This window comes from Balaenoptera musculus, chromosome 16, assembly GCF_009873245.2.
Source record: "Balaenoptera musculus isolate JJ_BM4_2016_0621 chromosome 16, mBalMus1.pri.v3, whole genome shotgun sequence".
Taxonomy (NCBI): domain Eukaryota; kingdom Metazoa; phylum Chordata; class Mammalia; order Artiodactyla; family Balaenopteridae; genus Balaenoptera; species Balaenoptera musculus.
Window position 1 is genome coordinate 70,636,804 of NC_045800.1, and position 21,173 is coordinate 70,657,976.

General features: G+C 44.5%; 2 protein-coding genes and 1 long non-coding RNA gene across 3 annotated transcripts in view; 2 read left to right on the forward strand and 1 right to left on the reverse strand.

Annotated features, from left to right (window-relative positions):
* The first annotated feature begins 901 nt into the window (after positions 1 to 901).
* On the forward strand, positions 902 to 5,121 carry EGR2 (early growth response 2). The gene is made up of 2 exons (XM_036827784.1): positions 902 to 1,357; positions 2,703 to 5,121. The coding sequence occupies exons 1-2, from the start codon at positions 1,189 to 1,191 to the stop codon at positions 3,950 to 3,952; spliced, it is 1,419 nt and encodes a 472-aa protein (XP_036683679.1). The 5' UTR covers positions 902 to 1,188; the 3' UTR covers positions 3,953 to 5,121.
* Positions 5,122 to 7,734: 2,613 nt separating this feature from the next.
* ADO (2-aminoethanethiol dioxygenase) lies at positions 7,735 to 12,141 on the reverse strand. The gene has a single exon (XM_036829049.1). It carries the CDS (start codon positions 11,768 to 11,770, stop codon positions 10,958 to 10,960), a length of 813 nt encoding a protein of 270 aa, XP_036684944.1. The 5' UTR covers positions 11,771 to 12,141; the 3' UTR covers positions 7,735 to 10,957.
* Positions 12,142 to 12,384: 243 nt separating this feature from the next.
* Positions 12,385 to 21,173, forward strand: part of LOC118882971 — a 155,080-nt gene continuing 146,291 nt past the window's right edge. Inside the window, exons 1-3 of the long non-coding RNA XR_005016899.1 lie at positions 12,385 to 12,619; positions 14,618 to 14,757; positions 18,144 to 18,273. This is a non-coding gene — a long non-coding RNA (uncharacterized LOC118882971). The remainder of the gene's footprint in view (positions 12,620 to 14,617; positions 14,758 to 18,143; positions 18,274 to 21,173) is intronic.

The following is a 21,173-nucleotide window of genomic DNA, read 5'->3' on the forward strand; positions in this document are numbered from 1 at the left end:
GAAGGGCGCCCGCTCCGCGCAGCAGCTGAAGGGGGGCGGGGAGCGCGCGGGCAGAGGAAGGGTGGGGGGTGTCTCCGGCTGAGGATTTCTCTCGAAGCTCCCCGCAGTTATCTGCTCCTCCTAGGGTCTACCCCCCCCCCCGCCCCAAGGTGCCCAAAATACTTAAACAAACAAACAACCCCAAACCTGTTCCGTTTTCGCTCCTGTATAAATAGAACAGACTTTCCAAAAAAGCAATACCGCATTCACTCTTATCACCAGCTACTTCTTTCCACCAAGTAATTCAGAAAAAAGCAGTCAGCTTCCGTGAATGCATGCAGCTTTTTTTTTTTTTTTTTCTTCTCTGCCTCCTTTTGCTTGCGGTTTTGAGCTGCCAAGAAAGTGAGTAGGGGTTTGACTGTAGTGTCTCGGCTCCGCTCGGTTTCTTTCCGAAGTTTAATTTTCCGGAATGGCTCCCAAACAAGGGCTGGGGAGGCGGAGCTGCTGGCACCGGATCTTCGCCTTTTTTGGAAAGTCCCGGAGAACCGGAATTCCTCCCCGCCCGGGAGGCCGCGCCGCAGCCCGGACCGATCGCTCTCCCACAGTGGCCTAAGCCGGACCCGTGGCGCGCCCTATCCCCGTCGGGCCCTGCGCTCTGGACCCGGGCTGCGGCTCGGGCCCCGCGCCCCAGACCCCCGCGGATACTCGCGGGCTGCGAGCCGGGAGTCGCGAGCCCGGAGGAGCCCGCGCAGCCGAGCCCCTATGCAAATCGGCCATGTGACGGCAAAAGCCGCCTGGCCCAGCCCTGTTCCTCAGTCCATATATGGGCAGTGACGTCACGGGCATTGAGGACCTGCCCATAAATACTTAGAGCAACACTTTCCGTCTAACCCGGAGAGCAGCAATTGATTAATAGCTCGGCGAGGGGACACACTGACTGTTATAATAACACTACACCAGCAACTCCTGGCTTCCCAGCCGGAACACAGGAGAGAGTCAGTGGCAAATAGCCATTTTTCTTCTTAAAAAAAAGCAACTTGTTTGCTAGTTTTGTTTCTGTTAGATTTTTTTTTGAGGTGGATAGTTGCTTTTAAGTGTGGAGGGCAAAAGGAGATACCTACCTAGGCTCAGTCCAATCCCTCTCCAAAACGGCTTCTCTGACACTCCAGGTAGCGAGGGAGTTGGGTCTCCAGGTTGTGCGAGGAGCAAATGATGACCGCCAAGGCCGTAGACAAAATCCCAGTAACTCTCAGTGGTTTTGTGCACCAGCTGTCTGACAACATCTACCCGGTGGAGGACCTCGCCGCGACGTCGGTGACCATCTTCCCCAATGCCGAACTGGGAGGCCCCTTTGACCAGATGAACGGAGTGGCCGGAGGTAAGCCGCGTGCCCCCTTCGCGGACCAGGACCCACGCAGCTCGGAGATGGTGGGGGGGTTTCGGTGCATGTGCAGGACTTGGAGGAGAGGGTCGGGGCGCGAGGTGGACGATGTTGACTCAGCTGGCTTTGAAGAATGGAAGGGGGTGCAGGAGGAGCCCGCGTGAGCGGGGATCCAGGCGTTGGAGCTGGACGCGCGGGCAGATGCACCAGGTTGCCAGCGAGCGAGCGTGCGTGCGCCGCGGCGCGCCCAGCCCCCGGCGGGCGAGGGGTGAGAGTAGGAGAGGTGCCCCACCAGGCTTCTGGGCTTGTGCGGGCCTTTCCGCCGGCCGCACCCCAGCCTCCCCTCTCCCGGGGTAGGGGCAAAGTGACGGGAAAGTTCGGGGCTCTGGAGGAAAGCTGCGCGTCTGGAGAGCCGAGCGGCGGAGAAGCCCCAGAGGAAAGCGTCCGCCGCTCCCTCCTCGGCAGGGGAGACCCGGGGAACATCTCGGAGCGCGCTCCCCCTGCGGCCTGCAGGAGCGCCCCCACCTGCGTGCCGCCCGCGAAATTGAGGGGGTTGGCCAGGCGGGGAGGAGGAGGTGGAGGGCGGGCAACGGCGGGAAGCGGCCCCCTGGCTGCCTAGGGAGGCCCATCGGGCACCGGTGCCGCGAGTCTCCTTGGCGATGCGGTGGAAAGTGGTCTCCCGCAACCCCCGCGCCTTCCCCGAAGCCCTGCCACTGTCTTTGGGCTGGGGCGAGGACGCGCGGGTGTCGGGCAAGGCTGAAAAGGTTGGGAGGGGAAGGAAATCTATAGCCTCCTTCCATCGCAGAGCCCGATTCCCTCCAGCAGTGGGAGAGGGAGGAAAGGAAGGCACCTGGGATGGGGAGCAGCCGGGAAATCATTGACCCCCTTCTTTGGCTCACCTCTCAGGCTGACACCTTCGCGGCAGTGGCTGGGATCAGTCTTCTGGGTGGTGTCTGCCCCAGCCGTGAGACCCGCCCCAGGCAAAGGAAAGGGAGAGAAGTTCCAGGCAGATGGGGAATTTTTAATACTGTTGTTGCTATTTTTGGGTGTTTTTATTGGGGACTAGAGCCACAGATGGCTGTATATGGGGGTTGGGAGTGCTCATCTGCTTTCCTGGAGGTAGTTTGCGTCCTAGACTGTCACTGGCTGCCACAGTAGGATCTTGGGCTAGCCTCTTCTAACTGTCTTTGGGCCACAATTTCCTCACCTGTTGAACTCTGCCTCAGTTCTACAGTGCTAAGATCCTGGGCCTTGGGGTTGGACTCATGTGAGACGGGGGTGAGAAGGGATTCTTGGCTGCATTCTCATTGCTCCACCTCCATTCTTCCTTTCCCCTCCCCAGATGGCATGATCAACATTGACATGACTGGAGAGAAGAGGTCCTTGGATCTCCCATATCCCAGCAGCTTTGCTCCCGTCTCTGCACCCCGAAACCAGACCTTCACTTACATGGGCAAGTTCTCCATCGACCCCCAGTACCCCGGTGCTAGCTGCTACCCAGAAGGCATCATCAACATTGTGAGTGCAGGCATCCTGCAAGGGGTTACCTCCCCAGCTTCCACCACAGCCTCATCCAGCGTCACCTCTGCCTCCCCCAACCCACTGGCCACTGGACCCTTGGGTGTATGCACCATGTCTCAGACCCAGCCTGACCTGGACCACCTCTACTCTCCACCGCCGCCTCCTCCTTATTCTGGCTGTGCAGGAGACCTCTACCAGGACCCCTCGGCGTTCCTGTCGGCAGCCACCACCTCCACCTCCTCCTCTCTGGCCTACCCACCACCTCCTTCCTACCCGTCCCCCAAGCCAGCCACGGACCCAGGTCTCTTCCCCATGATCCCAGACTATCCTGGATTTTTCCCATCACAGTGCCAGAGAGACCTACATGGTGCAGCTGGCCCAGACCGCAAGCCCTTTCCCTGCCCCCTGGACTCCCTGCGAGTCCCCCCTCCACTCACTCCGCTTTCCACCATCCGCAACTTTACCCTGGGAGGGCCCAGTGCTGGGGCCACAGGGCCAGGGGCCAGTGGAGGCAGCGAGGGACCCCGGCTACCTGGCAGCGGCTCCGCAGCTGCCGCTGCTGCTGCCTATAACCCACACCATCTGCCGCTGCGGCCTATTTTGAGGCCTCGAAAGTACCCCAACAGGCCTAGCAAGACCCCAGTGCATGAGAGGCCCTACCCGTGCCCAGCAGAAGGCTGTGACCGGCGCTTCTCCCGCTCCGACGAGCTAACACGGCACATCCGAATCCACACGGGGCACAAGCCCTTCCAGTGTCGGATCTGCATGCGCAACTTCAGCCGCAGCGACCACCTCACTACCCACATCCGCACCCACACTGGCGAGAAGCCCTTTGCCTGTGATTACTGTGGCCGCAAGTTTGCCCGGAGTGATGAGAGGAAGCGCCACACCAAGATCCACCTGAGGCAGAAGGAACGCAAGAGCAGTGCCCCCTCCTCGACGGTGCCGGCCGCCTCCAGCACCTCCTGCACTGGGGGCGCGCAGGCTGGGGGGACCCTGTGCGGCAGCAACAGCAGCACTATTGGTGGAGGGTCACTCGGCCCTTGCTCATCTCGGACCCGGACACCTTGAGATGAGACTCAGGTTGACACACCAGCTCCTTGAGGCCCTTCATCCACTGGAGCTGCACGACAAACACTACCACCCATTCCTGCCCTTCCCTCATTTCGTTGGGCAAAGGGCCTTAGGAGCCTAGCACTGCCCCCACCCCTTTCCACTTAGAAGCAGGTCCTTCCTAAAAGTTAGCCCACCTTAGTCTCTCTTAGGTGAGTTGACTGTCACCCCAAGGTAATGGGGAGGCTCAGAAGGGGGTTGGGTGGGGGTCCCTGGCCTAGAGGGCTGAGGCATGACCCTACTTTAAAGGGTTGTTTGACTAGGTTTTGTTTCCCCTCTCTTATTTTGACTGGTTACAGGTTTTTGACTCTGGATGTCAGAATTGATCTGAGACTTTTTCTACAGTAGGTTGGGAGATGCTCATCCCTTCAGGTGGGGAGAGCAAAAAAGGCAGAAGCAAAACTGATGTGCACTTTATGGCTTGGGACTGATTTGGGGGATGCTGTACAGTGGGTGAAGCATGGCCTTTATAAAGCTGCATTCTGTGGCCCTAGAACAGTGAATCAAAGCTTATCTAGTCATCTCAACCCTTTAAGCAATATGTATTATAAACTCAGAGAACAGAAGTGCAATGTGATGGGAGGGACATAGCAATATCTGCTCCTTTTTGAGTGGTTGAGAAATGTAAAGACTATTTTTTCAGTGTATATCCATTCAGATTTTGTGTATTTTTGATGTGCACTGTTCTCCAAGTTCTGAACCTTTGGGAAAAAAAAGTAAAGCATTTATGATCTCAAAATGAGTCAAAGGTTAACTTATTTAAAGGGGGATGTACATATATATTCTCTGAAACTAGGATGCATGCAGTTGTGTTGGAAATGTCCTTGGTGCCTTGTGTGATGTAGACAATGTTACAGGGTCTGCATGTAAATGGGTTGCCTTACTATAGAAAAAAAAACCATCACTCCCTGGGTTTAGTATGGCTGTATATTTCTGCCTATTAATATTTGGAATTTTTTTTAGAAAGTATATTTTTGTATGCTCTGTTTTGTGACTTAAAAGTGTTACCTTTGTAGTCAAATTGCAGGAATGTACATAATGTTACTGGAGCTGACTTGTTTGGTTATTAGCTCTTAATAGTTGTGGAAATATAAATGATTTATTCTAACACAAAACCACTAACTAAAGTTCAGATAAGGAATGGTTTATGACTATGATGTAAATAAATACTTTTCAACAATATTTTTGCTGCAGAAATTACTTATGAAAGATTTATTGGGTGGGACTTCAACAGTACCCAGTCAGTGGGTTTTAGTACTTTGACCAAGCCAGGATCTCCAAGTCTTCTTTGCTAGCCTTTCAACACCAGCCCTCTCGCCCCAAAGCAATCTCCATTCATAATCAAACGCTAGCGTTCCGGGGATTTCCCCCATGCGTTAGTGTAAAAGTGGGGAGGCGTTGTTTTGACTCATTGTTCCGTCCTCTATAACAGCCTATAACTTCTCTCTGCTCCTGAGTGGGCTCCGGAAAATAAATACTTACAAACAAGTGCCCACTCGGAGACTACACATTTGCGGCTGTTTTCAGAACCCTGACCAGGGCCAGGAACTCAGACGAGATGTGGCTTTGTGGAAAGTGTGGTGGCGTGGTCAAGCTGGAAATGACTTTCAGGTTCCAGGATTAGTCTCATGACCACAGAAAACTTTTTGAAAAGCGCTATCGCCTCTTCAGATCAAAAATGAACTGAGACACTGCTGATGACAGCATTAATAGGTTGCCAAAGGAATTACCCCAGGACTCATTTCTCTCCAGCCTTGTCTCCCCAGTTACACCTATTCAGAAGGATCATTACACTGCCATAGGTTTGGTGGGTCTGGAGACTATTCACCTTTTTAGATAAGTGTGTACCAGCCTTAAGAAAACCTCAAAGACAATCAATCAAATAGGCAAAAATGGTCCTCCATGGCACTGGATAATGGTTTGCAAAACAATGCACTATAAGGGTCATTTTACTGCAAGCCTTTTGTAGTGATTTTAAAATATAAATTCACCGCCCCCCCCCCCATAGTTAACTACGTATCATACAATGCAGACTGTCTTTGTGAAGTTATCTTTCTTTACTCTAAAATTGGGCCTAAATATCATTTAACGTCACTTGCTGCCTCTGGATCCTTACACAAATGTAACACACTGGAGCGCCCACTGTTTAGCTACATCATCTGAAAACCCTGTCGTCTGTCCTTTGGCACTGTTAGACTCTCTCAGGCGTGGCTGATAATAGATGGCCTGTATTTTAGAACAGCAGACAGTGACAGCTTCTCCTGGAAACTACTTTTTGCCCTTACCATCACTAGAATTCGAAATCTAATTTGTGAAGGTAACTAACCCTTATTTCCTTCCTGTCCTTATTTCAAAGATGCATAATAGCTCTAGTAACTACTAAATGGAAGTTTCTAAACGTCAGTGTCAGATTGTTCTAGTGCCTGGTGTCATTCCATTAGATTCATATTTCCTAGCTTGTCAGCATACTATCATCCTTGCTTGGCCAATTTTCTTAAAGAAATATGTATAAAACAATGCCACATTTTGATAATTGTGTTTTTAATGATACTACTCTCCTACCAAAATGTCATTATATTAAAATATAATACACCTAAGTTTTATGTGATTTAAATTGTCTTGCCAAATTTTAATTTCAGAGCACCTTCAATTAAGACAACGTAAACAATTGTTAACAAAGCAACAGACTAAAAATCTCTTTTTAATAAGATGAAATACATTTTGGTGATAGTCAAATTGATTACATAATCACTTTCGCCTTGATGTGGGCTTGGTGAAGTGGCATAACATACATACCATAAGGAACACACCTTGGTGTTTTCTCAGAGCCAACCTTGTGGATTTTATTCCTTGATTTCAATAGGTTAGGTCAATCTTTAATCAGATTTTATTATCTGCTTGAAACATTCAGGGTACTGTTCACAGGTGTCTCATTTTTTACTTTGCTCAAGAAATAAAGCATATAAAGCTGTCTGCTTTCTTTTATTCAGTATGCTTTATTACATAATATTATTGATGTTTCAGCTGTTACTAGGAATTCTTATTAAAAATAAACTTCTGGAGAGTAATTCCTTAAAGATCATAATGCAGTTGAGATGGTTCAGTACACATTAAAAATAGGTCTATTAAACCTAAATAAGGTTTCCAATTATTCATAAACCAGGCTATTTAATTTCAATATCCTAACTGCTAATGAAATTAAGGCAAATTGTCTGGCATATATTAGAAATGGCTGTAGTGATGCTTTAACAGTTCAATACTACTTTGGGGGGGGGGTGGTGGTGGGAAAGAATAGTCAGTATCATCACAAGTGCCTAAAATGCTGCCAATCCAAATTACAATTAAATACATTTTACAGAAAAAGGAAAGACAAGAAAATATTTAAGTCCAAAGGTTCTTTCCTCCATGAATGAAAGTATTTTTGTTTTCTTACACTAGCTTATTTTCCTCAGGTTAAATATAAAAGGAGTATTTTCGTTGCAGCAAAATAGTTATGATTGCATGTTAAATAATTTCAGATGTTTTGTCAATCAGGCTGTTTCAAAGATCACACTCAGGGAGATAAACTATTAAGCTTATATTATTACTTGGACTTTAGAATCTGCAGAAGGCCCCCAGTTTTTAGTACAACATAATCTTACTATACAGACTGTGAACGTTTAACAGCAATTCAAATGTAGGCATCATAGCAAGTAATATTTTCCTTTTCCCTTTTGCAATAATCAAATAAGATTTACCTCTAAACAATTTCAAAAATGACTTTATTTTCCACAAGTACACTGATTTTAATCTAGAAATGTAAACATCCCTGGATCAGAAGATTCAGTATCTATATGTGGCTTAACAAATGATTTCCTTCTTTGACACTCATTGCACTGGAATAATCAATGGTCAGCTTCTGTTTGTGACGTGAAGTTCTGAATTCAGAACAGGAGAGTTACAGGAGTGGCACTGCCCTCAGGTTAGAGTTGAATAGCAATGGGCAGAGCCCTGAATTAAAGATATATTGCTTTTTTGTTGAACAGTAGAGCTAGAGCACAAGATTCCAAGTCATTTGGAATAAATGAGTGATGAGAGTCCTGCGATGCCTAGACTAAGGCACCTACAAGGGAACAATGCAAAAGAAGGAACATAAGTTGTGAGTTTTGGGAGAAGTTAAGGGCTGTTAGCATTAAAAGATCAGATAACCCACTCCTGTTGACAAACACACATTACTTTAAAAAAAGGTTCACCATTTTCACTGATAAACAGCAGCTGGTGTAAACTCAATCCATGCAAATTAGGCTTAATAAAAAAATCAATTCTCATAAAGTAGTAGGTAGATATACAACACTCTGAATTGATATAACCAGAGAATTAAAAAGCTTTAGAAGTATTAGACAACTTCTCACCCATGAGAGGCAATTATTGCATTTGTTATTCAACAGAAAGTTAAGTGATTAGTATCATTGTGCTCATTAGTCTTTGTAGAAGACAACTTTTTTCCCCACAGTTGTTACCCATATTGCAGGAATATATGGAAACACAACAGCAGTCACATCTAACAGTTTACGCAGAAAGGTGCAAGGCTTTTCTGCACCACATTCTGTCTTTGTATTAAGAATATTCTTTCCTTAGTGGCTCACTAAACAAGTTAATTTTGTTTTCACCATTAATTTACTCAGAATTATTAGTGAACCAAAAGTTTCACTGTTCTTATTGAACTAAATTAGAGAGATATATTGCTGTTTTGGCCTGCGATAATTTCAGTTACTCTTTTGAAAAGCACCTTAAGTCTTTTTCATTCAACTTGCTTGTAATTGAGAACTTAAAAATTTTTTATAATGAAGTTTGAAAAAACAATTTCTCCTTTATTACTGTCTTGTTGCCAGCATGAGTTTTTGTAGGTTTAATGTACTCCAGATTGTATTATAACCTATACATCATTATCAACAATTGTTGTAAGTTGATCAACTTTTTGCTACAATATAATTCAAAACAGGTAGGTATGTGATAACCATACACATTCATCATTGTGCTATGAAAAAAACCCATTTTGTGAACAATTTTAAAGAAAATCATCATTTGCATATCTAGAATTTAATTTCAAACTGAATGGCCTGAAGAACTGCTTCAAACTGCCCCTATGGTATACTAAACCACACCAGAATGTGACACTACCATAAAACAATTTTAGCAAACTTGGAAGAAATGCATTACGCTTGTGTCAGGTTTTACAACACAGTGGCATATCATGTTTAGTAGCATCTTTTTGTAATTTGTTTTTTAAGAAAAGTCATTAAGAATTTGCTTTTTCATTCTATTTTTAAATTTGGGAACAAATATTCCTTCACTCTGGGCCTCTAACCCAGTGTGCAGAAAGAGGCAAAGGCACATACTGCTTCCTTACAGGGTCATCACTTCCCACCAATAGCAAATCTCCCTTTATTACAGATATTAGAACTCAACTGCCACATGGGCAAGTCAATCAAGAGGGCTTAGACAACAGCTGGACAAATTTTAATGTGTTTATTTCTACAGTTTGTTTTTATTAAAAGTTTTGTGGAAAAAAGAGTCCTATAAATAGTAAAAAGGGGGAAACAGGAGTGTTCCTTGGCCTGAAGCAAATGGTGTCAATACATTTGTAAACAAGGTAAAGCTCAGCCAATTAAAAGGACAAAAATAAAACTAGTCACAACACAGCTGTTCATTTCAAGCGGTTGGGAGTGGGAAGTGTTTTGTCCCAAGTTTTGGTGCCCTAAAGTGGCCAGCAGTATAGTTAATTCTCAATTTTCTAGCCTTGATCATCTGTGCCTCTCTCTCTTCCTGCAGAAAACTCACCCTAGATGAAGCAAGCACTGGCTCTCTCCTATTTGAGGGACAGGGTTCTGAGAACACTGCCACCAACAACACAGCTGGAATCAGCAGCCCTCTGGAACGTTAGAACTCCTGAGAGAATCTGAAACAGTCATGAACATTTTCCTCTACTTTTGCAGGAAAATACTGGAAGTAAATATGGGCACAGAATTTAACAGCTGGCTAAGGGTGTTTTACATTCAGTTGTTTGGAAGCATACCGATTCAGCTCCTCTGAATCTTATGGTTAGAAAATACAGAATTACCCTATTACTTCTTAAAGTACACTAAGACAAAAAAAGTCACTTGAGGATAATACAGTTTTTGCATTAAAGGTGAATCTGCAACAAGAAATCTGCTCAACTCAGAGATCTGGAGACTCATCGGGAAGCTCTAAGTGACCATTTGTCACTGAGATATGCAGGTGCTTGAATTTCTTAGTAGATGCTGCCAGAGTAACCCAGATGTGGTTACTGGGCAAGGGGAGGAAAGAAAATAAATCTTGCCCTCTACATGCATCGTTACGTTTGGGGGTAACCCCCCAACTCTGGAAAAATGGTTTTAATTTTCACAACGACTTAATTAGGCCGGACAGCTCACTTTAAATAGTAGCTCATCTCTTTAAACCTAGTTTTTATCAATGACTTGAACTAAAAACAATTCAAACCACTAGGTCATGCAAAGTCAGTAAGTTAGAACTATAACAATAAGAAGTAAAAGGGCTTAAGGACGTAAGTGGAAAACAAACCCTATTTACCCAAAGAGGGGGGCGGAGAAAATCACTTAGTGTATTTTGTATAGGATGGGGAACTTCATTATGGCTTGAGGATGGAAGCGCTTCAAATAAGACCCCTGCCCCCTCCCCACAAATCAAAACCCCAGTGGCAGTGACAGAGCCAGGAAGCAACCTAGCTTCCCCGCCTACTCCGCCCCCAAAACGGTGCCCAGGGTCTGCAGTCCAGTCGCCGCGCTTCGCAAGGCTCCCGAGGAAGCGGCTACAGCCCATTCCAGTAGATCCAACGCCCAGGCCTGGGGGAAGGAAGAGAGCCCTTGTGATGGGACGCGGCCAGCCAAGCCCAGATACGAGTAGGGCATGTCTTCGGCCCACCAATCCCGGGCGCCAGCGGCTTCAAGGGAAGACCTTGGGACCTGGATAGGGCTCCCCCTCGCACCAGAAGTCATCGGCCTGCGGGGTCTCCAGGAGCCACACCTCTCGGGGCAGGTCACAGGCCGAGCCGGAGGCCTCCCTGGCCCTGACAGGCTCCAGCACCCGGTAATAGTGGCAGTCCCGGCCGTCGTCGGGGTCGTAGGGCGGGGCCAGGATGTCCAGGAAAGCGGCGGGCCCCTCCACAGCGTCGATCTGGTGCAGGTTGTCCCGGTGCGGCGTGAGGACGCAGGGGCCGCTGGCCGCCGTGTACTCCGCCCGCGAGCGCAGCACACCCGGCCTTACCGCGTCCCGCTCCCCGGGCTGCAACGCCGGCTCGAACTGCTGCTCGGGTGGCGGGGCCCGCGGCCGTTGCCCGCTGCCCACCTCCAGCTTGTCCATGCAGCTGATGCGCACGGTGCCGTAGAGCACCTTGAGGATGCCGTGCATGCCCGGGTGGTCGTGCAGCGGGATGGAGGTGCCGCTCTTCAGCAGGAACACGCCGAGGCTGAAGCCGTCTGTCTCGCAGATGTGCATATAGGTGACTGGCGGCAGGTTGGGCCTCAGCGGCTGCAGCGTGGCCTTGCGCGGGGAGATGTTCAGGTCCTCCGCGCGGACCAGGGTCAGCAGGCTCTTCAGCTTGCTCAGGTTCTCCGGGAAGCCCTGCGACATCGGCGCCTCGGGGCCTGGCGCCTCGCCGCGGTCGGAAGAGCTGCGGCTGCCCCCGCTGCCCCGGAAGGTGAGGCACGCCTGGCGGGCTATCCGTTGGATCAGGGAGGCCATGTTGTCTCGGGGCATGCCCTGCTGTTCCTCTGCGTGCCGAGGCCGGCCCCCTCCACCCCCAGCTTTCCTCCGCCCCTTGCGGTCCCCGGCGGCCGCCACGGCTGCCCGCAACACCCGGCGAGGCAGGAGGCCCCGCAACTACCGGCCAGTCGGGCGAGCGGCTCTACTGCCGCCCGCCTCAGCGGCCACGCGCCCGCTACGGCCGGGCACGCCCGCCTCGCGCTCCCTTTGAGCGCGCACGCGCACGGCCCACACCCCGCACTCACGCTCCGGGAGCAGGTACCGGCCGCGCGGACGGTGGTAGGCTTTGCCTTACGCCCGAAGCTCCATTCATGCGGCCCGCACCTACGGCGGTGCTCAGGCGTTCCCGGCGCCTTTCAGAGCATGCTGGGACTTGTAGTCCGGTATTCCGCATGCGCTCTCAGAGAGTTCCCTTTGTCAGCTGGAAAAGGGAAGGATTAGATAGGTGGGTCATAAAGCGACCTTTAGTACGGTCCCAAGGTGTTTGCTTGTTTGAAGAAAGGCGAATTGGGGCACCAGAGAAGTAGCCAGTTAACTACAACTCCCGGCATTCCTCAGCAGGTTGGGGTGACGCACTTCCGGCGTCTGGCCTGTGGTGTGGTGGAGGCTCTTGGCAGTCTCAAGGAACCAGGCAAGGGGGTTGTTAACCTTCTGACGCCGCTCGGGCCTGGTCAGCGTTCCAAGGTCGCTTTCCTGTGGCCTTAGCCTTGGGAATGAGGCTGTTGAGTTAACTTTAGCTCCTTGTGGCCGTCCAGGCGGCACTGTCTGCCACAGGGGTTACGGGACCGCGCTTTCGTAATTTCCTAAGTTTCTGAGGAGATGAGAGGGTCGAGACTGTCCCTGGTGAGCACCACAGTTACTCTACCCAGCCGTCCCCAGCTGTTGTTTGCATCAGGGTCTGATGACGCTGCTCTTCTGGTTACAGAGTACGATAGTTTTTTGGGGGGAACTTGAGAGGCTATTTGCTGTGGTCACCGATTCCGTATACTAATGGTTATCAAACCTTAGATTGCCCAAGAAGCACTTGGTTAGGGGGGGAGGGGAGCTTTTTAAAAATACAGATGCCTGGTCTTCATCCAGAGATTGGTTCATTAGATGATTCTGAGGCTTCCTGTGAGAAACCTTGTTGTGGGAGAATCAGGCAAACTCTTGACCTTAACCTTACCCTGAGTTTAAAGTCCTTTTGGATTTCCAAAGCTAAATAAGGGTTTCTTACTCATTTTGTAATTGGAGTGGTGCAGTAAATTCTCTCCAGTTAAAAAAAGGCATGCTTTTTTAGTGGGCTATGTAACCTATCTAAGGAGCACTCAGTATTTGCCAGGCATTGTGTTAAGTACATTACCTAATGAATATTATAGTAATCCTCACAGCAACTCTTAAGAGGTAGGCATTATTATTATTCCCAGTTTGCAGATGAGGGAATAAGTTGCAAGAGGATAGCGAATAATTGACAGTGCCTAAGCAGAGCAGAAATAAGTACAGTTTTACCAAAACCGGCAGCTTGAATTGGTGTTAAAAGCACTAAATGTGGAGTTAGGATATTGTTTTTCCAGCCTACTGTGCTACTTACTGCTACTTAAAGTTGTCTGTCTTTAGCAGACTCTACCCTTTTATATCCTCAGTTTATTTACTTGTAGAATCTGGAGTTAGGGTAACAGTTATTCTGAACTCTCCTTACTCATCAGAAGACCCTGGGGAGCATTATAAAAATAAAGATTTGGGGGTCAAACCCAAGAGATTCTGATTCAGAAGAACTGGTGTGAAGCCCAGAATTTTAATTTGTAAGATGCTCCTTAAGTGATTCTTAATTATCAGCCCAGTTTGAAAACCACTGCTAGATCTGTAAATAATGAACCAGTTCTTAATATTTGGTGATTTCGATTGAGAGGGTGATTGTTTTAGAAAAGGACTCAAGTTTTATTCGTTTTCAGAGGTTGGCATGCCATTGTTAAGGTACTTAAATGTACTGTTGAAGTTCATGTAATGAAATCCCATGCAATCTTTTTCTAAAGTGAGTAATATTTAAATTAAGAGAAAAAAAATGCCCTCTATTCATTTAAAAATCTGGATTTTTATTTATTGATTTTATTTCTATTAAGGTATAATTAGTGGGAGGTGTAGACTCCATAGATCACAGACTTTATTAACACATCTGTTACTTCTTAGTAGTTGTCCGTACTTATTTAACTGAAGCTCATCTATAAAATGAGATATTAAGATGCATGTGTAAAACACTGATGATACCATAGTAGCTGTCTCATAATAGTAGCTATTATTATACTTTCAAAATTGTTAAAAGCTGTAAGGACCAATGAATTTAAATAATATTGAGCAAATAATGGGATTTGCTTGTCTTGAGAATTAGGTTCAAGGTAGAGATTTAAAAAAAAAAGATTATTTTTATTGGTTAATTATTCACCTGGTAATATCATCCCTCAGGTCCTTGCTGTTCATTGTTTGGCCTGAGAGTTCAAAGTTTCCTAAGACTGCCTTTATCAGAATCACCTGGGGGTATTTGTTGAAAGTGCAGCTTCTCAGATCATCTCAGAATCTTCATCTGAATCTTTTGCACATTAAAGTTTTTAAGAACTGCTGAGTGTCCATAAGGCATATGGTACTTTTTTTAGGCCACAGACAGGCTACCTCCATAATTCCTGTTTGAAACTGTCCTTAAGAGCTGCTCTAATGGATGAGATCCATCCTAATGGCTTTTGCCCTTAAGAAGCATTTTGCAATATTTGGCCTTCTGCCCCACTGCCAGTAGCATAGGCTGACTGGGTTTCTATTACCAATAACGTCCTTCTTTTTATGCTCCTTGTTCTGTTTTCCTTTGTGTTGCAGTAAGCAGAATGAAGACCAAAAGACATTCAGAAAGGAGAACAGACAAAAGAGAAGTGATAGTGAACAAGAGGTAGAAATACAAGACAGAAACAAGATTTGGGAAAAGTTTGGGACAGATGGAATCTATCATTCGATAAATAGTGAGTATTTATTAGGTACCAGGCATTGTTCTAGGCTTTGAGGATTTGGCAAAGAATATTGGAATTCAAGGAATTTACATGTGTGTGTGTGTCTGTGTGTGTGTATTTTGGGGTTGGAGGTTGTTACACAATACAAATAAATGAGCAACATAGTTTCAGAAATGAGTTTATAAAGACAAACAGGATGGTGGTGTGATGTGTGTGTGTGTGTGTGTGTGTGTTACTGAGTTGTCAGGTGTGACCAGAAGATAATGTTTGGTTCTGAATATTAAGGAGTCAGTTGTGGAAAAATCTGGGGTCAGAGCATTCCAAGACTAGGAAAATAGCCCTAAGGATGTCAAACAGAGTATTGGAGACCATGACTTTGACCAGATGTAAAGGAGCTTGGTATAATTGGGAACAAGAATGAAGGCTGGTGGGGATAGGCTATGTAGTGACCTTCAGAGTTCCTGGAGGGAGATGAAGTTGGGGAGGTAGGCAAGGGACATATTCCACAGGCCTTATAGGCCCTGATTGGGGTGTTACAGGGAGTTGAGGGCCATGGTAGGGAGTTGGATTATAAGTGTTGTAACAAGCTTTCAGAGAGCACTGGGCAGGAGAATGACTTGATCTGTTTTGCGCTTTTCAGAGATTGGTGGGGGGCGATGTAACAGCGTAGAAAGCCCAGTTGAAGGCAGTAATCTAGAGAAAAGAACACTAGCGTAAAGATTAGGAATCTGCTTTGTAGGTGGAGCTGCAGGGCTTGCTGATGAGCTGTTGCTCTGGCAATCTGTTTCTTAAAGTATGTTCTGTTCGCATATATTCTTTTTCATGAGCTGACAGCTACGTGGTGATAGGTAAGACTGATAAAGCTGAAATCTCACCTCCTGCCCACATCTAACTATTAAATTTAGGAATGAGGGAAGCACACAGAAGCATGAGTAAAGCTGAGGTTTTTTTTTAACAGTTGCTTAATTAATCAGGAAGCAAGAAGAATTGGAAGAGCCCCCAGCATGCACACACACACACACACACACATCTTTTCTTAATTCTACCTGCTCATTTATATGATCTATTCATTCTTTGGGAACTTGGCTTATAGTTTATCTTTCATTCTTCTTCCCCTGGCCCTCTTCTTTATGAGGACTTATTTTCCTTAATTCATGGGATAGATCATGTTCTGACTTTTTCTCAAATCATTTTTCTTTCTTTTTTAAAAAAATTTAATTAATTAATTAATTAATTTTTTGGGCTGCGTTGGGTCTTCGTTGCTGCGCGCGGGCTTTCTCTAGTGGCGGTGAGCGGGGGCTACTGTTCGTTGCAGTGCGCGGGCTTCTCATTGCGGTGGCTTCTCTTGTTGCGGAGCTTGGGCTCTTGGCATGAGGGCTTCAGTAGTTCTGGCACGTGGGCTCTAGAGCACACGCTTAGTAGTTGTGGTGCACGGGCTTAGTTGCTCCACGGCATGTGGGATCTTCCTGGACCAGGGCTCAAAGCCGTGTCCCCTGCATTGGCAGGCGGATTCTTAACCACTGCGCCACCAGGGAAGCCCTCAAATCATTTTTCAGAATTCATTTTGTCCATCTCTTTTGATCACGCTTGGACCCAGTCAAAAGAGTACAAAAGTACTGACATTCTCAAATGCTCAGTGTTCCTAGCCTACAGTAGGCTAGTAGTTTTTTTAAAGTGGGCAGGAAGGTTTCTTTTTTCCGAGTACCTCTTGCCAACTTACTCCTATATCTGCCTTTTAATTTGCTATAGAACATGATAAATAAATTGATAAAAATTTTTTTCTACTTTTGGACTCAGTTGTACTTATTTATATTTGAAATATTTTGGGTTTCTATTGTAGCTTTCCTTTCAGTTTTTAAGAAATTTAGCATATTTTTCCATCCATTATCATGAATGAATGTCAAGTTGTAAGAAAAAATAAATAGTTGTGAAGGCAGAAGAACTAGTTCTAGGCATGGCAAACATACGTATTTTCTTTCTTCTCATTTATCTAAAATTATTACAGTGTAACTCTTAGCTCTGTCCATCTCCACTAAGGTCTTATAAAGTAACTCTGCTCCACTCTACTCTGGTTTAACTTTGCGTGGTTATCTGAAATCAGATCACTTTGGTATATGGGCTGTTCCGTTAAGTATGCCAGGCCCAGTAGTATGTAGTGTTCAGGTCAGACTTTAGGTGTTCACGTTGCACCAAAAAATTGCAGAGGTTGTTTTGTGTGATATAGCTTTGTTTTCTGTGTGGTTCTACATACTGATGAATGTAGGGTTGGGATGGAGAAGGACTTAAACTAACTCCTTTTTCTCTTCCTTGCCAGTGTCTTTTTTCAGGCAATGGGAGGCAAGGGAGAAAGAAATTAAAAATTGGGAGCATGCAGAGAGAGGTTGAGGGGGAAGCAAAAAAAGGTGCGGCTTTTGCAAGTCAATAATGTAGAGAAGTTTTTGCTATGCTCAGGGTGAAGCATAGCCAAAGGCCAGGAGTCACCATTTTTGGAGGTGATTTAACACTCCCCTTACCAATTTGATATTAGAGAGGTTTTCCTCTTCTCCTTTAAGTAGTGCAATTATTATAAGACCCAAAATAGTTCTGAACTGTAAATTAAATCTAAACACCCTTTACCTCTCTTAATTAACTTTTTCCCCCAATTTCATGCTTCTTGTTTTTCTTTCCCTTTTTTTTTTCCCTTTAAGAAGACATGAGGTATCTCCACCTCCTCCGCTTCCCCATCTGTCCTTTTCCTCTTGGCTGAAAGAGAGATGTTTTTTACTTTATATTTATTTTAATTAATGGATTTGAATCGCAAGTAGTGAAACAGTTGATGTTCATCTTCAAGAGGCAGTGAAAGGGAAAATCATCCTCTTTAACTTGGCAGAAAAGAACTGGATATTCATTGCTGGTGCCTACCTGAAAAATGGCTGTGAAAGGGGCAGAGGAGGGTTCCAGAATTCTGTGTCCTTGCAAGGAACAGGCACCATAGCCCAGAATCAAGGGAAGTGGGAAAACTCTTGAGAATGAAATCATACTTTCTTGGGAAATGCCTTTCTCAAGGGATGCTTAGTAAATATTGCTTGATGATTTATGGTCCATTGATTTAGGATCAAATTCCCTAGGAACAATATATCGGGTGCAATTCAATTGCTTGAACACTCTGATTAATAAAATCCACCATAAGTTTATCATCTTTTCCTTTTTAGTTGGGCAAGGCGAACAATAACTTTTTAAAAAAATCTGCTCCCTTGAGTGTTCACCTTAGAATACATCCTGAGACATTTGACTGACTTGAAATAAATAGGGACAGTATTACATGTGTTTCTTTGGAGGAGTAAAATGCTACTAATCAAAGCCTTTTGAACATAAGCAAACAAACCAAAAACCTTGTCCAACTAGATGCTCTGTTACAGCATTTAGAGGAAGCCTGAGAAATGATGGTACAATTTGAAAGTGGAAAGCAGGAATCAAAGAAGAAAGAACAATAGACTGGCAGGATACCAGTTCTACTCCTGGTTCTAGGAACCCAGTGCGTGACTTTGGGTAAGTCATTTCACTTCTTGGAACCTTGGTTCCCTTATTTATACAACGAATAATTTAGTCTAGATGATTTACTACTTTTCTTCCAGCTTTAAAAAAAAAAACTTATGAATCTAAAATATTATATAAAATTAAGTAGTATAATTTCATCCTGTGAAATACTGCAGAGCATCACAAAAGACACTTTTTAAAATGTATTTTTAAAAACAGTATGTGACTAGACACTCAGTAACATGCATACAGTGATACCTGATTTCTCCTTTGTGTCTGTGTTGTCTACCTAAAGTAGATTATCTTGACATTTCCTGAATATAAATTATTGAATAAAATGAGCAAGAACTCTTGTTTAAAATAAGGTTTACCGTTATTGTTAAGGTTCCATAGTATTTTTTAAGGAAAACTTTTTTTTTTTCATTCTAAGCATATATTATGCAACAAGAGTGCCGTGTATTGCTACTGGGAAAAGCAAAACATGCCTTGAGTTAACTACTCATTTCAATCAGACCTGCTGAGGTAATTGACAACCAACATCATAGCTCTAGAAATTCCTCTAAGGTAGCAGAGCTTTAGTTTAATTAGGTAATTAGCTGTGGTCAGCCTATAATGAATGCACAAGCAATTAGCAATGAATTTGGGCTGCTAAAACCTATTTTTCCTCTTTTGTGTTCTTTTGCTTTCATTAACAACTCTAACTACTGAACAATTTATCTCTTCACACTAACAATCAACTTTATTATCATCAAACACTTTGCAAGCGATAAAACAATGAGACCTGAGGTTGGTTGCACAACATTAAGTGATTATGTTAAGTAATGCCATTTATTTGCCTAACCATCTTGCTGTTATATTATGTCAGACAAATAGAGCTTTTAAAAGAAGTGCACACTACTTGATTTTGAGGATTGCTTTATTTGTCAAACCCAAGCAACTAGTAAGAGATGTACCTTAATTTAGAGTTCTTTCTCGTTGGCTTTCAGCAAAGTTGAATAAAAGGAAACAGTTCCATAAATCTACCAAAAGCAAAACCCTCAAAAAACAACTTTTTTTGTGTGTGTGTATATGGCTTGAAGAGTCTTATGTTTGGAAGGGCTTGAGATAGAATTCAGTAAATGAAAGCCTTCACTTGGCCATCTTTTCCTGTTTGGGGACAGTTTTTAGTCTCATGGATGGCAGAAGGAATCATTATGGTTTTCCTCACATTCCTCCACTGTAAGTCTTTCCCATCCAAAATGGCAGAAAGGAAAAGGAAGAAGAGAGGGGAGTGACAAAGGGTTGAGAGGGAGCTTTCTGATGTGGGAGAGCAGAAGTTACCAAAGAGGTAGAGGTCATGTTCCAAAGACTTACTAAGTGTTAATGTCAAGAAGACATTTCTGTTGTTCTGGTTCTGGGCATGTAAACTGAAACACTTCATTATATTTCAGTCAGAAATGGGTTTTGAAAAACGGACATTTTAAGTTTCTATGGGCACATTGTACATCTACAAAGAGATATGATTTGTCGTAATCAGAAACCAATCTGATTCCGTTAGAATTTATAGAGTCCCTGATATACAGAGTGTTCTTATAAAGATGCTGTTCTGCTTATTAATAATCTAAAAAGATTTGGGGGAGTTAAACCCAATGTTAGAAAATTAGCTAGCCAGTTAATAGCAGTTTAGGAATTAATTGAAGAAATATATTGCTTACTATTTAAGCAGAATTAAAAATGTATAAACAGAATTTTTCTTCTGATTGGAATATGAACATTGGCTTATAATTTCTTATCTTGAAGTGTCCCATCTGGCTGGTCTTAGAAATATTTTTCCCCCAGCAATAACTAGCAATTAGAGTTTCAGAAATGCCAATTTTAATCAAAACTCTCATTTCCAAAATAGAAAAACTTTTGTGAACTATATAAAGACTCTTCATTTTATTCAATTGACTGTTTTGAAAAAGTAATTTAAATAATTCAGAGCCAGAATTAAGATGTTCCAGAAATGCTTAGAAAATAGTGCAAATCCTTCCAATTATGGTCATTTTTAGTCTTACCATGGGCGCAGTAATTTCACTGGCATTAATGTTTTTAATCATTTAAATATCAACTTTATAGGAGTTAAATCATGTAAGAGCAGGGTTTCTCAACTTCCACATCACTGACATTTTGGATTGACTAATTCTTTGTTGTGGGAGCTGTCCTGTGCATTGTAGGATGCTTAGAAACATCCCTGGCCTCTACCCTGTAGATGACAGTAGCACCAATTGCCCCCCACTTCACCCCATTGTGATAACCATATATATCTCCAGATATTGGCTGGGGGGGGCAAAATTACCCCTGGTTGATAATAATATAGAATAAGACCTTGGCAACTTCTTTCTTTAAAGGTATTTCAATGTTAAAAAAATTAAGTGTGTTGAATTTGGATGTCTAGGTAGTCTTTAGTCAGTGAAGTCTTAATAGAGATAGAACAAATGAATCAGAGCTTTGCTGACCTCCAGTTTGGAGTGGTTTTGGGGGGCACTGGAAGAACACTCCTGCTCCCAAATTCCACTTGACTTTCCCTAATGCCTTGCTATAGGGTTGGAAGTTTGCATTCTTAGAAATTTGTTCTTTCTGTCAAAATGCAGATATTCCTGAGAGGAGCATCCCTTTACACTAAAACTGAAAGTTTAGTTTTTAGCTAAACACTAGCATGTTATTAACATATACCTACTTTTTTACTTATGACAAGGACCTTCAGGAAAAGGACCCAGAAGAAAATTACCTGGGGAATTGAGAGTTAGTGGGTGAATGGGAAGCAAACATCATGTGTGGGAAAAGGAATGATTAAAGGGAGGTGGAAAACACTAAAAAAAGATCCTCTAGACCACATTTTTAGTGGGTCAGCCTGAGTTGCTCTTGCCATGTTTCAGTGTTTGTTTTTTTCT